Source organism: Theropithecus gelada, chromosome 12 (assembly GCF_003255815.1).
Source record: "Theropithecus gelada isolate Dixy chromosome 12, Tgel_1.0, whole genome shotgun sequence".
NCBI classification, from domain to species: domain Eukaryota; kingdom Metazoa; phylum Chordata; class Mammalia; order Primates; family Cercopithecidae; genus Theropithecus; species Theropithecus gelada.
Window position 1 is genome coordinate 53,601,253 of NC_037680.1, and position 16,881 is coordinate 53,618,133.

The 16,881-nt window shown below is 40.3% G+C and overlaps 1 protein-coding gene and 1 pseudogene across 8 annotated transcripts in view; both read right to left on the minus strand.

Annotated features, from left to right (window-relative positions):
* Positions 1-4,488: 4,488 nt before the first annotated feature.
* LOC112635852 lies at positions 4,489-4,854 on the minus strand (annotated as a pseudogene).
* A 763-nt stretch (positions 4,855-5,617) lies between these two features.
* NFE2L2 (nuclear factor, erythroid 2 like 2) overlaps positions 5,618-16,881 on the minus strand; it is a 35,683-nt gene continuing 24,419 nt past the window's right edge. For 4 of the 8 annotated variants that reach the window (XM_025405400.1, XM_025405403.1, XM_025405402.1 and 1 more), the window contains exons 2-5: positions 9,314-9,580; positions 8,576-8,665; positions 7,708-7,899; positions 5,618-7,322 (exon numbers count right to left, since the gene is read on the minus strand). In XM_025405400.1, the coding sequence (XP_025261185.1) occupies positions 6,096-7,322; positions 7,708-7,899; positions 8,576-8,665; positions 9,314-9,580 (1,776 nt within the window). In that variant the 3' untranslated portion in view covers positions 5,618-6,095. The remainder of the gene's footprint in view (positions 7,323-7,707; positions 7,900-8,575; positions 8,666-9,313; positions 9,581-16,881) is intronic. The other 4 variants (XM_025405406.1, XM_025405407.1, XM_025405404.1 and 1 more) reach the window with 4 other exon arrangements.

Genomic DNA, 16,881 nt, shown 5'->3' on the forward strand with positions numbered 1-16,881 from the left:
ATGTGGGTAATGATCATCTTTTGCTGGATTCATTTATGGGGTTAGGTCTTTGATGATTTTTTTTTTTTTTTTTTTTTGAAATTACAACATGTGTATTTGGATTTCTAGCCTTAATAGCTATTAAGCATTTTCCCAATATAATTTTTTCAAGTGAAATACTTTATAAGTTGAAGCCAGATGAGGGTTCTTGGCTAGCTGTTAGACTAAATGCAAACTCATTTTGCTTGTATTCAAACACTGGTTTCATATTCTGTGCAGTTAAGTAATCTTAAAGAGTGGCATGTCTAGACCAGGCATGGTGGCTCACACCTGTAATCCCAGTACTTCAGGACACCAAGGCAGACAGATCACAAGGTCAGGAGATTGAGACCATCCTAGCTAACATGATGAAACCCCATCTCTACTAAAAAATACAAAATATTAGCTGGGCGTGGTGGTGGGCACCTTGTAGTCTCACTACCCAGGAGGCTGAGGCAGGAGACGGGCGTGAATCCAGAAGGTGGAACATGCAGTGAGCAGAGATCACACCACTGCACTCCAACTTGATAGCGAGTGATAGCGAGATTCCGTCTCAAAAAAGAATGGCGTGTCTAATAATTTCAGTTTAATACTTAGGTCCTGGAATAATAAAGGACGAGTGTGGACTTATTTCCAACAAAAGTATATTTACCCTTGTTTTCTCACAGTAAAGGGATATTGTTATATAAACGGCAAAATAGGAAATGAGATAAAATTTGAGTTTGCATGTGTGCGTCACAAACATAGTAAATGTAAAGATTGTTTTCTTTTGCAAAAATTGGATACACTGGGTTGATTTTTAACTTTGGATTGAATACACTACAATGCCAAGGTTTAGGGGGATGTAAGGTGGTAATAGGTAAAAGCCATTTTAAGCTTAACACATTTTCAGAGACCCTAACACCAGGTAATGGCAAGGGTGCGTTGAAGTGTACATTGTGCACAGTTCTGAACGTTTGCTAGGAAATGGGAATTAACCCATACTGTTCAACTTTTATTGGTAAAGAAATAGTAACTGGGTGAAGGGTATACACAAGAATGTTGACAGCTTAAAAATACCTTAAAATATATGGAAGAGTTTCATTGACTACATCCATATATATAGCCACTAATTAAAGGACTTGTCATGGTAAAGGAATTGTGTAAAATGTTTAGCTGTATCTGGAGGCTCCAGGTAACTTAATTTTTAAATTGTATTAACTATGCTGTTCGGTAAATGCTGAGTAAACTTACATCCTTTATATCAAAAGAATTCTGATGGATTGTCTATTTGAAGTCAGTGGTCTTACTCTCAATAGGTACTGAAAGAAAATGTAATTCGTAGTTTTTTGTTACTCTGATTCTTGGGTCAGATTTTATCAGTAAGAAATGTAAATACAGAATGTAAAAGCAGTTTTGTGAGCTTGGGCAGGTTACTTGGTTCCTTTTAATGCCATGCTCTCTGGCAGATTGGTATTCCAGCAGGCCCCTTAGAATGTTGATTTTTACATGGCATGAGATGCAGGTGAGATTACTCAAATGTTACATGAAAATAATTACCAAAATATTAAGTTTATGACTTAATGTACTTGAAACACTAAATTAGGCCTAATGGTGGGTCTGATTTCTAACATTGAAGTTCTGATGCATAATTGATAATGTGGTTTAAATTGTACTTTAAGCCAAGTACAGTGAAATACCAGTAGTTTGTTGCCTGGAATATTGAAGGAAATGAAGTAAAAATGAAGAAGAAAGTTTCTTCCCATCAAAATTCTCAGACCTAAAAACTATACAGGTTAAGAACTCCTGTTTTTAACCTGATTCCCCCACACACACACTTAGACACACTTTTTTCTTTTTCTTTTTCTTTTTTTTTTTTTTTGGTAAAATGGATTTATAATCCTCTCCCTCAATCAGAAAGTTAAATTCAATAGCTTAAAGAACTTAACCTAGCACCTGTCTTATGGACCCTAAAGATAGTATTTTGGTAATGCTGGGATACTGTCTACAAGGATATCCTGAAGCATACCTAAAATTCTAATGGGTGATAAAAGTTATGCCAATGTCTTCCCCCCTCCGCCACCCCAATATAGGATTGAAGTTTTCTAGTCTTTAATTTTTTTCCAGTTCTCAGGTGTTAAACAGCATCAACTGAAGACAAAGCACCCTGGTAGGTATGTTTAAATGTATGTATTCTGAAGCTTAGTCACAAATAGGGATATGGCAAACATTTGAGCAGTGCCCCCCTCAAAAACAGGAACTTGGGAAATCTTGGCAAGAAGATAGGTTTTCATATAAAGTGTTGTGCAATTACAGTTTAATAGTCAAATTTGAGCACAGGTATAAAGCTCTCAACGCAAATGCAAATTAAGAGAAATGAACACTTGGTTTTATTAGTCATGGCATAGTTGGGATTTGTTATTTGAAATTTATAATTTCTCACAATGTTTTATACTTCACTGTAGTATTTTTAGGTACCATAAGTTTCTATGGCCAGTTACTTTGTATGAATTGGTCAGAATACTTTGAAGTTTACTGCCAAAGAATGTCTGTTTTTGTCTGCCCAGCAATGCTCTTCTCCCTTCAAATACCAGTCAGTGTTAGGTGCTCCAGATAGGGCTGCTGCTGAGATTCTTGCCACCATCTCCCCACTCACAATTTGGTGTAAGAATATAGTTTGTTCGAGACTTGGGATTATCTGAGTTTGGAAAAGTGATGTCTTCTCCCAACATTCCCCATCACCACACCATCAGAGGAAGGAAGTTCCTTGATAGCACGTGAAAAATATTCAGGACCCAAAATGTTCACATTTGGCTTGGTGTGGTGGCTCGCGTGTAATCCTAGCACTTTGGGAGGCCAAGGAGGATCACTTGAGGTCAGGAGTTCCATACCATCCTGGTCGTCATGGTGAAAACCTGTATCCACTAAAAATGCAAAAAAAAAAAAAAAAAAAAAAAAAAAAAACCAGCGGGTGGCGGATACCTGTAATCCCAGCTACTTGGGAGGCTGAGGCAGGAGAATCACTTGAACCTGAGAGGTGGAGGTTGCAGTGAGCCGAGATTGTGCCACTGCACTCCATTGTGGGCAACAGAGTGGGACTCCATCTCAAGAAGAAGAACACAAAATCTTCACATTTGAACCCTTAGATCCATTAGTCCTTGAAGTCATTTTCAATCCCAGCAGTGAAATTCTCTTGTAAGCTAATTTGGATTCACTTGTAGCCAAAAAGCATAATACAAGACTAAAGGAAACTGACACACCTATCATTTATGCAATGTTTACTATGAGCTAGGCGCAGTGCTTTTTGTGGGGGTGACCCACTAAGTACCACTCTGCTTTATAAATGAGAAAATACGCTTAAGAGGAGGCAGAAGAATGGCCTGAACCCAGGAGGCAGAGCTTGCAGTGAGCCGAGATAGCGCCATTGCACTCCAGCCTGGGTGACAGAGCCAGACTGTCTCAAAAAAAAAAAAAACAAAAACAAAAAAAAAAAAACTAAAGTGAATTACTAAAGGTCATTCTAGGAATTAGCAGCAAGCCCATGCAGTCTGGTTCCAGGGACAGGATTTCTAACACTACATCGCTCCTAATGGGTTTCTAGGAGTCTTCACTGAATAGTTAACACATGCAGTGCTTATTTTAAACATACTTAAATGAATCTCCATTTCCTCACTTTAAAAAGGCAAAACAATATGAACAAGTGAAACGTGCTTAGGTGAGGAAATAATCGATAACTGAATGATTCATTAGCATGCAGATTTTCAAAGGGTTTTGAGGGAACTTATTTTTGTGCACTCTAGTTTAAACGTCTAATAGATCTCTCAGTATGTCCAAAAAGGAACTGATTTTCCCACCTGGGTCTCCCTCTATCCTGTCTTCTCCATCTTTGGACAACTCAATTCTTAAAGATGTTAACCTTCCTGACTCAAATCCATTCTACCAGAAAATCTTTTTAGTTCTCTGAGACGTGGCAGAATCCGATGTCCCTGACTACCCACTTCTATCACCCTGGACCAAACCACCATCACAATGCATGAACCTCTCAATCGGTTTCCCTACTCCCATCCTTACCCTCTATACTGTTCTCAACATACAAGCCAGAGGAAACTTTAAAAGTTGTAGCTCTGAGGCATTTTATAGAACGTTGATACTCAACCGGGGCGCGGTGGCTCAACGCCTGTAATCCCAGCACTTTGGGAGGCCGAAGCGGACGGATCACGAGGTCAGAAGTTTGAGACCAGCCTGACCAACATGGTGAAACCTCATCTCTACTAAAAAATGCAAAAATTAGCTGGGCGTGGAGGCACGCGCCTGTAATCCCAGCTACTCAGGAGGCTGGGGCAGGAGAATCGCTTGAACCCGGGAGGTGGAGGTTGCAGTGAGCTGAGATTGCACCACTGCACTTCAGCCTGGGCGACAGGGCAAGACTCCGTCAAAAAAAAAAAAAAAAAAAAACGGTTGATATTTATATACATAAAAAGTAGTAGGAAGCTAAAATTCATCATACATTTCTTTTTTTGGGGCTTGACCTAGTAAATCCTTAGCTTCATTGATTTGCGTTGCTATATAAGGAGATCCTTCTTTGGGCGATTTAAGATCATACTTGTTACCGAGCATCTCTTTTATTTTCCCTTCGTGGCAGTAAGGCTTACAGGTAATATTGCTGCTTCCCATTTTGTCATTTTGGGTTCAAACCCACCTTTCTAATAGCCACCGCTGAAGGCAGATTTTGGTAGACTTTGAAAATCCTCATTTACTTCAGGCTATATGTGCTTCCTGGCTTGCAAAACCTGCAGCAGAAATGGTCAGTCCAGCTGCCACCACTGTACTGACCAGCCCAGCTTCTTTCTCCTCCATCCGGATTGGTACAGCCACCTGCCACTAACTGCACTCCTTTACCAGAAAGCTAGGCAGCCACTGCCAGCAGTCACAAACCCCAGAGGGAACTTTAAAAAAAGTTGAATGTTACTGCTGAACAGCACCATTAGCTCCCCACCTCACTTATGTAGACTTACAAGGCTGTCATATTCCACCACCATCCCTTTCTTCGGCCACATTGTCCTTGTTTTTTCTCAAATGTGGTTCCACCTTTGGACCCGCTGTGTCTTGTCTACAGTGTTCTTGGCTATGAGAACGGCTTCTCCCCCCTCCATCGTCAAATGTTGCCACTTCAGTAACGCTCTTCCCATTTACAGCCTTAAGTTGTGATGCTTTTTACTGGTTTTCCCCATCCAATTCCTTCTAACATAGTGGAGTATGCTTGTTACCTCCCCTTCACTAGAATGCAAGTTCCAGGGCAGGGATATTGGTTTTGTCCTTTCTACTTCAAACTGTGCCTAGTGTATAGTGGGCGTATATCTACTGATGGAAATAAATGAATCAATGCTTTCACGTCAGTGTATAACATTTTCTTGGGTTTAGATGTACTTGCTATTGAAGAGGCAAAGTATCCTCTTGATATACTTTATTTTTCTGTAACCCTGGTACTAGAAATTTAGTATAAAATGATTTTTATATTTTCAAATAAAACATTGTGAAAATGCAAAACATCTAAATTAAAAGGATGATTATCTTATGGAAAATACTACTTGTGAATAAACTCAAAGGAATCCCAAACAAATAATTTAACAGTCATAATAATCCTTTATTAGTACCAGCTCTTAAAATTGTTTTTTGCCAGAGCTAAACAATTTAATATAAAAAATGCCATTTTTTTGTCCATACAGTATTTATAAAAAAGTACATAGTGGTTAGTTTTGCAATAATTTGCTTTTAGCCAGATGTCATATCATCATATAAATCTATGAATATAACAAATGACATAAGAACAGTATAAATAAGTTTTTGTAGTATTTACACTTAACACAGAAACTAGCCCAAATGTGTCCTACGAAATTGTTTATAGTTAAAGTGAAACTACTGATTCAACGTACTGACACTCCAATGCTTTTTAAAGTTTCATATTATTTTCTATACTAGTTTTGGCTATAATTTTGCATAGAATTACTTATAAAGTATGAGCATTTCACATCACAGTAGGAGCTTTTAGTATAATAGTACAAAAAAACTAGCTCAGAAAAGGTCAAATCCTCCTAAATCTAGTTTTTCTTAACATCTGGCTTCTTACTTTTGGGAACAAGGAAAACATTGCCATCTCTTGTTTGCTGCAGGGAGTATTCACTAGGAGAATAAGGTTTTCCATCTTCATCACGTAGCATGCTGAAAACTTCGAGATACAAGGTGCTGAGTTGTTTTTTCAGTAGGTGAAGGCTTTTGTCATTTTCTCCTTTTTCTTTGAGCAATTTTTCTTTTTCATCTTTCAAATGATCTAAATCTTGCTCTAGTTCTACTATATTTTCCAGTTTTCTTTTTCTACAATTCTGAGCAGCCACTTTATTCTTACCCCTCCTACGTATATCTCGAATTAATGCAAGTTGAGCTTCATTGAACTGCTCTTTGGACATCATTTCGTTGAAGTCAACAACAGGGAGGTTAATGATTTTTTCTACGGGGAATGGGATATGGAGAGCTTTTGCCCTAAGTTCATCTCTTGTGAGATGAGCCTCCAAGCGGCTTGAATGTTTGTCTTTTGTGAATGGGGTTTTTCCATGACCAGGACTTACAGGCAATTCTTTCTCTGGTGTGTTCTCACATTGGGCATCATGCACGGGAGTGCTCTGCCCCTGAGATGGTGGCAAGGGTTGTACCGTATCCCCAGAAGAATGTACTCGTTGTGTTTTAGGACCATTCTGTTTGACACTTCCAGGGGCACTATCTAGCTCTTCCACTTCAGAATCACTGAGGCCAAGTAGTGTGTCTCCAGAGCTGGAAGATTCCACTGAGTGTTCTGGTGATGCCACACTGGGACTTGTGTTCAGTGAAATGCCAGAGTCAGAATCATTGAATTCTGTTGTGCTTTCAGGGTGGTTTTGGTTAAAAGCTTTGCAAAGTGATAGATCAGAAACATCAATGGGCCCATTTAGAAGTTCAGAGAGTGAATGGCTTAAAGTAGCAGGTGAAGGCATGCTGTTGCTGATACTGGGCTCAGCTATGAAAGCAGAATAAAATTCATCACCAAAATCTGTGTTGACTGTGGCATCTGAATTTAATGAGTTCACTGTCAACTGGTTGGGGTCTTCTGTGGAGAGGATGCTGCTGAAGGAATCCTCAAAAGCATTAAGAAAATGTGGACTACAGTTACCTACTTCTTTTTCCATTGAGGATATAGATGAGTAAAAATGATAATTGTCAACTTCTGTCAGTTTGGCTTCTGGACTTGGAACCATGGTAGTCTCAACCAGCTTGTCATTTTCAATATTAAGACACTGCATGGGAAAGAAGTTTATACTATATAAATCAAAGTTAATCCATGATAATACGTGATAAATTTAGATAAACTCCCTACCCACATTATCTTCAGGCTTATCTCTATAATTTATTCTCTCTATAATTTAGAGATAATTCTCACTTCCAATATGTATTTATGCCTAAGCATATGTATTATTTTCAGAGTTCCCAGATCAGACATCAGGTTTATAACATTCTATCCTCAAGATATCCAACCCATTTAACTAGTATGGGCAGTACTCATGACTAATTTAATAGCACCCTCCAATCCTTCCTATAAATAGGTGGCATATAAATAATCAGAATGACTAAAGGCACTGAATATAAAATAATATCTTCAGTATTACATTCTATTTTAGTTACCTGTAACTCAGGAATGGATAATAGCTCCTCCCAAACTTGCTCAATGTCCTGCTGCATACCGTCTAAATCAACAGGGGCTACCTGAGCAACAGAAGTTTCAGGCGACTGAGCCTGATTAGTAGCAATGAAGACTGGGCTCTCGATGTGGCCGGGAATATCAGGAACAAGTGACTGAAACGTAGCCGAAGAAACCTAAAATTGATAAGGCATTGATTTATGAGTCTTCCACCAACAGGGGATAAGTAAGCTCTAAGGCACCACCACAATACAAAATGGAATCAGCTGCAGTTCCGTGTCTCGCTACTTACTAACCAGTCATGACCCTTTGTAAATAATGAAACAGATCTTTTTTTCCTACCACACTGACTCAAATTTACTATTTGCTGGCCTAATTGTTTCAGCCTACGCATTTGAAAGTAAACTTTAAAATGAGTACGCACAATCTTTAGGATTTAGTTTATATAATATCTAGCACAGTGGTACCAGATAAAACCGATTTATTAAAACTGTTAACTGAAGAAGTCTTCGTTTATTGCCCAGCTGGCTTTTTACTCACCAAGACCTCTTAGATACTTGCAGCAAATGAGTTATTTGTTTCCATGGTTATGCTGTCCATGTTTCTGGCTATGCAATAGTAAATGGTTTTGGTTTTGTATTGTGTGAAGGTTTTTTATTATTTTTTTCTTAATTGTAAAGTTATCTATAGGCTAAGGTTTCCTTGACAGAGTATTTCCTTGGTTAAAAAATTTCCTCCTAAAACTGTTTTTATTCTTTTAAATGGAGACTCATTGACGGGAGTTACGTAGAATATGATTGTTATTTTATAGTTAGGGAGTTTTGCTCCTAACCAGGTTATTTTATACCTCACCTCATTGTCATCTACAAACGGGAATGTCTGCGCCAAAAGCTGCATGCAGTCATCAAAGTACAAAGCATCTGATTTGGGAATGTGGGCAACCTGATAAAAGGGAATGACACAAAGGAAGACAAAAATGGTTAAATATTCCATTGCCAAGCAAAATATTCAATACTTGATGTTCATAAAATATAATCAAGTTAGGTAAATATTTATCTTATTGCAGAGATCACTTTGGTACACAATTTGAACCAGACCACGTGGGTTCAAATCTTAGCTCCTCCAATTTTCTGAGTGATCTGGGCAAATTATTTAACCTTTTTTCAGCTTCAGTTGCTCATCGCAGATAAAATAGGGATAATGGTACCTAATTAATATACTTGTGTTGATTAAATCAGTCAGTATATGTTAAGTTCTTAAAACAGTGCTTGCCACACACAGTAACGCCAGTAATTCCCACTACTTGGTTCTCCTGCCACTACTTCTGTTGCTGCTACTTGATCCTTACAGGATGTTTCTATACTTTACAAAACTCTTTTGTGTAACTTATGTCTTCCCAATCCTCACAATAACTCTGTTAAGATTAGTAGGTTGGGTACTGGACTCATCAGGAGGCTGAGGTTGGAAGGTAGATTTGACAAGGTTAAGTAAAAGAAAGGCAAAGCTGGAACTCAAATCCAGATACTTTAATTCCTTGGTCAGTGTTTCCTTAAACCCTGCCATAACTTTCCCAAGAATGGAGTACTCTACCTGGGAGTAGTTGGCAGATCCACTGGTTTCTGACTGGATGTGCTGGGCTGGCTGAATTGGGAGAAATTCACCTGTCTCTTCATCTAGTTGTAACTGAGCGAAAAAGGCTTTCTCTTGCTCCTTTTGGAGTTGTTCTTGTCTTTCCTTTTCAAGTTTTTTCTGTTTTTCCAGCTCATACTCTTTCCGTCGCTGACTGAAGTCAAATACTTCTCGACTTACTCCAAGATCTATATCTTGCCTCCAAAGTATGTCAATCAAATCCATGTCCTATGTTTAAGACAAAAAAAGGAAGGAGAGAGATCATGGTTTTTAAATGGCAGATACCACATATATTAATTCACATTATGCCACTGTTGATGGTGGGGAGTGGGGAGATTACAAATACAATCTAAATGAGAACACAGATCCAATGTTCTAGAAGAGCACAGTTAATTCCATTCAATGAATCTATTCATTAAAGACAACAAACAACCTACAAACACATAGCCATCCATTCTAATCACTTGGATCATTAATGATAGGGTGATGGTAGAGGTCACTAAAGGGCAAAGTCACAAATGGTTTGAATGAAAAGAAATCCCACCCTTGTTTAACGCAATATAGAAATTAGAGCAAGCACTCTAAGCCACTGACTTATGAGAAGTGGGGTTTGGAAAACATTACTGAATACATGGAGCTTTCTTTAAACTTTGCTCAGCAAATATCCAGTTTATAGAGGGATAACTCCCAAGTTAAAGTGTCAATCTAGCAGTTGTGAAATGTCACCATTCTTTCCATCTTTCCTACACTACATTGATTATCTTCTCCTCATCACTGCTTGCTACTCTTATCTCTGGGGCTCACCTATATGCCTGTAATCCAGCATTTTGGGAGGCCGAGGTGGGTGGATCACCTGAGGTCTGGAGTTCAAGACCAGCCTGGGCAACATGGTGAAACCCCATCTCTACTAAAAATACAAAAGTCAGCCGGGCGTGGTGGTACATGCCTGTAATCCCAGCTACTTGGGAGACTGAGGCAGGAGAATCGGCTTGAACCTGAGAGGTGGAGGTTGCAATGTGCCGAGATCACACCACTGCACTCCAGCCTGGGCAACAGAACAAGACTCCATCTCAAAAAAAAAAAAAAAAAGAGCAGACAGGGACAGGTGCGGTGGCTCACGCCTACAAGCCCAGTACTTTGGGAGGCTGAGGCGGGTGGATTGCTTGAGCCCAGGAGTTCGCAACCAGCCTGGGCAACATGGAGAGACCCTGTTTCTACCAAAACAAAAACAAACAACAACAACAAAACTGGTGTGGTGGTGCACACCTGTAGTCCCAGCTACTCAGGAGGCTGAGGTGGGAGGATCACTTGAGTCCAGGAGGTCAAGGCTGCAGTGAGCCTATGATTGTGCCACTGCACTCCAGCCTGGGCAACAAAGTGAGACCCTGCCTCATAAATCAATCAATCAATCAATCAATCAATCAATCAATCTATGGCTCCAGGGAAGGATTAAAGGTATTAAGTTTTAAGACATAGGAAGAATCTTGCAAAGAGGGAATGGTTTTGATGAGGAGAGGCTAGGCTTGGTGACTCATGCCTGTAATCCCAGGAGTTTGGGAGGCCAAGGCAGGAGGACTGCTGGAGCCCAGGAGTTACTAGCCTGGGCACAATAGTGACACCTGTCTCTACCAAAAATCAAAACAAATTAGTTGCATGTGGTGATGTGAGCCTGTAGTCCCTACTATTAGGGAGGCTGAAGTGAGAGGATTGCTTGAGCCCAGGAAGTCAAGACCATGGTGAGCTGTGATTGCACCACTGCACTCCAGCCTGGGTGACAAGACCCTGTTTCACACACACACAGAGATACATGAGGAGAGAATTTATATGACTAGGCTAGGCATAGGAACCACATCCAGATTTTCCTAACCAAAAATGTGTCAATAGCAGTTTTTCTGCTTTGTAATTTTAGTATGGAAAAAATCTAAATAGGTAGGAAATCTAAATCTGTTTCTATTCTACAGTCACCTATAGGGGAAATAATGAATTTGAGAATGGAAAAAAATCAAGATGGGGGAATGGGAGTTGCGACCTGGAGGCCAGTGGGTACAGTGTAGACACATGTCGCACTTTGCATTTCAGTTCTGCTGACAGCTGGCAATGCCAGACTTAGAGCTCTATTACTTTCAGCTTCCCAAGGACACAAATAACATGGTGGTGGTTTCAGTGAAGAGTCAGGCTATTTTTATCCAATGGAGGAGGAGCAGGCCACTCAGTCTGGAGGCAGCACAGCTAGCTGGATGGCACAGGCCACCTGTACCCATGACTGAAGGCTGGTGTTGGAATCTTACATGCTATGAAACCCTGCTCATGGGGCTCATTATTCTAGCCTTGAACAATATATAGTGTAAAGCACACAGAGTAGGCATAGTTAAAACAGCACTTGTAGTTAGGTATACCTCACTAGGAAATACCTAATTATTTTTAAGGCAGTATCTATTAAGGGCTTCCTAGATGCCACGCACTTTTTTTTTTTTTTTTTTTTTTTTTTTTTTTTTTTTTTGAGACGGAGTCTCGCTCTGTCGCCCAGGCTGGAGTGCAGTGGCGGGATCTTGGCTCACTGCAAGCTCCGCCTCCCGGGTTCACGCCATTCTCCTGCCTCAGCCTCCTGAGTAGCTGGGACTACAGGCACCCGCCACCACTCCCAGCTAATTTTCTGTATATTCAGTGGAGACGGGGTTTCACCGTGTTAGCCAGGATGGTCTCGATCTCCCAACCTCGTGATCCGCCCGCCGCGGCCTCCCAAAGAGCTGGGATTACAGGCGTGAGCCACTGCACCCGGCCCATATGCTACGCACTGTTCTAAGTACTTTACATATAGAAACTATTCCTCAAAACAGCCTTATACAGAGAAAACATCCCTGTTATAAGAATACTGAGGTTAAGAAAAAAGAGATACTACCAGAAAGTGGCTGAACAAGGACACATACCCAGGCAGCTTCAGTCGGGTTCATGCTTTATTAGCCATGAGCCTACACTAATATAAAATGGCATGGCATTTGCACATAACCTGTGCATATCCCCTTATATACTTTAAATCATCCCTGGATTACTTACAATACCTAATAAGGTGTAAATGCTGTGTAAATAGTTGTTATACTGTATTTTATTTGTGTATTGTTTTTTCATTTTTTTCCACTTTTTTTTTTTTTTTTTTTTTTTTTGAAATTTTGTTATTTAGTTACTCATTTTGAGATAGGGTCTCGCTCTGTCACCCAGGCTGGAGTGTGGTGATGCAATCATGGCTCACTGCAGCCTTCACTTGGGCTCAAATGATCCTCCCACCTCAGCCTCCCAAGTAGCTGGGACTACAGGCACACGCCACCAAGCCCAGCTAATTACTTTTTGTAGAGATGAGGTCTTGCCATTTTGCCCAGGCTGGTCTTGAATTCCTGGGCTCCAGTGATTTTCCTGCCTCAGCTTCCCAAAGTGCTAGGATTACAGGCATGAACCACTCCACTGTGCTTGGCCTTTTTCCAAATATTTTTCAACCAATCTGCCATTGGTTGCATCATGGAACCAGAGGCTACATGGGGCCGACTGTATATATACTTTGCTTTGGAATCTTGGTAGTATGAAGTGGCCAGTCTGCAGGTCAGATTAAGTATGTCACCTAGATCAGTTTCCTGGCCAAGAACAACAAAATAGCAACCACAGAGCATTCAGTCATACATGGCTATCTTCTCAGGGGGATTCCCACTAAAATAGACATGAGAATAATTTCTATTTTAAAAATTGATTTGTTTCCATTTTGATGGACATGTTTACCCAAAGGTTATCGTGGGAGATAGAAAATTCCAAGGTATAGAGAAACCTACTTTATTTTATTGATTTTTTTGAGACAGAGTCTCACTCTGTTGCCCAGGCTGGGGTGCAGTGGCGCAAGCTCAGCTCACTACAACTTCTGCCTCCCGGGTTCAAGCAGTTCTCTCACCTCAGCCCCCCCAATAGCTGAGATGACAGGTGCGTGCCACCATGCCTGGCTGATTTTTGTATTTTTAGTAGAGACAGGGTTTCGCCATGTTGGCCAGGCTGGTCACAAACTCCTGACCTCAAGTGATCTGCCTCCCTCGGCCTCCCAAAGTGCTGGGATCACAGGTGTGAGCCACCACGCCAGGCTGAGAAACCGACTTTAAAATTCTTTAAAAATAGCTTGGGCCCTTTCTTCTCAGTAAAACTAGATATATAGCAGAGTATCCTATCTAGACTTTCTGCAAACTGGAGCTACCTCCCCAAGCAAAGTATTAAGTGTTCAATATATTCCCATCTTCTAGGTACTAGCACCAAAAATGAAAGGAATGCATGATCCTGCAATCTTAATTGAACTCCATAAAGCAGGCAGTCCATGTTCCCACCCGTCTCAAGAACTGATGTGCAAAGTGTGCAAAGCTCTTTGCAAGGTCAATAAAAGAAACTCAAATACTTGTCCCTGCACCTGGGGAAAAGTGCACTTTGACACATCCCTGCCTCACTTACCCCAGACTTCCTGGGCCTGAGGTTTTTCCTTGTTAAAGAGATCCCAGGATGAAAATCAGTAAAAGGTTGTGACTTTTTCATGCAACTGAAGCAATTTAGGTTGCAAACATCTGCCCACAAATCTGACTTGCAAAGTATCCTTACAGCCAACCCTCATGAGCTGGAAGAAAATACTGAATGGAATTTACTCTTTAATTGTCAGTGTCAATCATGCCAAGAATTGAAATAACTATATTTAATTTCCTCTTTCCCCCTTTTCCTTCCCATCAGATGATAATATTTGAAGGGTTTAGATGGTTTTAGCTATACATAGTTTAATTATTCCATCGTCCAAGCATACAGATGTTAGTGGATCAAATGAGACATGTGAAAAGTATCTCTATAAATGTAAAATATGCAAATGTTTACATGTCGACAGTGATAGGCTCTACTACTTGCTGTATAAGTGAGACCAAAGTCCAGGCCAATAGATAATAATGAGGTAGTGGACCTAACTAGGAGGAGCCTAAAATAGTACTGGGACTATCTAGATGGTCAGAAAGAATAAGTCAATTAACTTCTAAAATCATGGACGGCTTCATTGCTTGGTTCTTCCTCAGGGCAGGTCTGAATTAGACTACTATTAACATGTTGTAATAAAAAAGGATTTTGATCTCAGAGAGATTCTGAATTATTTACAAATAATAAAGCAAATTAATAAGCAAATTAGAAGTTTTGGTGGATATTGCTATTGATGGTTTTGTTACTGTTGGTGGGGGGGTGGTGACGGCAGTGGGCACCCCATATACATTAGCATATACTCTAACATAAATGTTTATATACATACACACACACGCTCAATTGCCACTCAATTCCTGCTGTGAGCACCCTTCAATGGACAACTCCAAACCAATTCAATGTTTTTTATTTGAATTTCTCCTGACATGACCAGAAAAGGACACCTTTATGAATCCTTATCAACAAACAGGAAAAATAAGCCATGAAGCATTATTTAGACTAGCTCTTGAGCATCCTGTTCACGTTATCTGAAACAATGCTGGACCCTGGGAGACTAAGCAGCTCCTGTGGCCCTAGCTTACTGTCTCCACCAAGAATGTCACCAAATGACAACATCTAATTGCTCTTCATTAGGCTGTGGGGCATTCAGTGCAATTGTAATAGGACCAAAATAGGTTTCAAAGTGTTCTGAAAGGTTTTCCTGTGTATTTTTAAGTTTATATTTATGTGGCCAGGCACGGTGGCTCACACCTGTAATCTTAGCACTTTGGGAGGCCAAGACTGGCAGATCTGGAGCTTGAGCTCAGGAGTTCGAGGCCAGCCTGGGCAACGTGGAGAAACCCTGTCTCTACTAAAAATACAAAAATTAGCCGGGCGTAGTGGCACATGCCTGTAGTCCCGGCTACTTGGGGGCGCGAAGGTGGGAGGACTGCTTGAGCCCAGGAGGTCGAGGCTGCAGTGAGCCAAGATCGTGCCACTGCACTCCAGCCTGGGTAACAAAGTGAGACCTTGTCTCAAAAAAAAAAAAGTTTATGTAATGTTTTTTCTTGCTATGAGAGATCCCCAAAAAAAACTGCTTCATAAAAGAAAAAAGCTAAATTTGAAGCAACTGTTTTGGGTTCCCAAAAACAGACATCTTGATCAAATTTAGAACGTAGCAACAATGGGTTTATTGTTATGGCCTTAATGTCAAACTCTGTGCTACTCAGATTTTCACATCTGTTTCAGCGGGCAAAATCCTGCAGAGATTTGATACTGTACGAAACATTCAAAGCTTTATGTTAAAAAAAAAAAAAAAAAAAAAAAAAAAAACAGCAGAAGTTAACTGAAGACTCACTGTTGGGGAGGCCCACAAGTTCACTACTGTGTTTTGTGCTAACCTAATATGCAGCGACCATTTCCTGTAAGGAGCCGTGTGACTGGGCACATGATTTATTCCACAAATGACCCAGCTCTCTGCAAGGCTCACACATCATCTAAGAGGAAATAATCGTCTGGGTGGAGCCCATAACAAACAAGAACATGACACCGGACAGGAGGAAAGGAAGTGCCTAAGGAAGAACCAAAACTGCTCTTCTGCACAGAAATCCAGGGCTTTGAGGAAGTGCAAGTCCCCCAAGGAGGAAGGCCACAGTACCAAGTGTTAGATAAGTAGGGTTTGAGTAGAGAGAGGAAAGCAGGTGGATGGGCTACACAGCACTCCACAGATACTTCCTTACAATGGGTGAGAAAGCTTCCCAAGGGCCAGGCGAGCACTGGCCGGGAGCCTTTGCATCGCATATGGAGCAAATGCCGTCTGCCACTTGGTGTCTGAATTTTTTTGGCTCTTGTTCTTTAGTGATTCCTGAGTGTGTTCCAAATTATGTTGCTAGCTTGGCTTAGACAAAAGAAGACAATTTGATAAGAAACACAAATGTTGGACAATTCATGTTAAATCACCATCTGGCCTAACGGAAATATTCATGTTTAAAAAATATATATCATCATTTGCCAACTGCGTAATCTGTTACACATTTAGGGAAATCTGAAGTTGGACAATTAACTCATACCACTTTAAAACAAACATCTTTGTACCAGGATAAACAAAGAAGAAAGGACTTGAACGCAGACTCCATATAAATATGTCTTTTGCAAGTCAATTTTAGTGCCTTGAATAAACCAGCATTTATCATGCTTAGATGATCCAAAATATCAGAAAAGATAACACAATCCCTGTCCTAAATTAAAGCTATTCAGTAAACTGAGACAAAGTATTTGAAATGAAAAGTAAAACGGTTTCTTTTAAACACTCAAATGTCTAATTAAGGCTTGCACCTCCCATTTCCCCCGAGTCTCCCTTCCCTCTCCTACCCTCTGCCTTGCCCTGAGAATGACAGGAAGGTGGTGGGAGATTTCCTTCTAAAAATAAATTTCATCAATAAACTGTTAAAAAAATTAATTATACACACTACTCTCAACAGTAAGTGAAACTGAGCCTTGCTCCAAAGAGAAAACTGATCCTTGCTCTTTTTACTTTAATGTAGTATAAAGTTGGAATGTCTTAAGTTATTCCTTCTTAA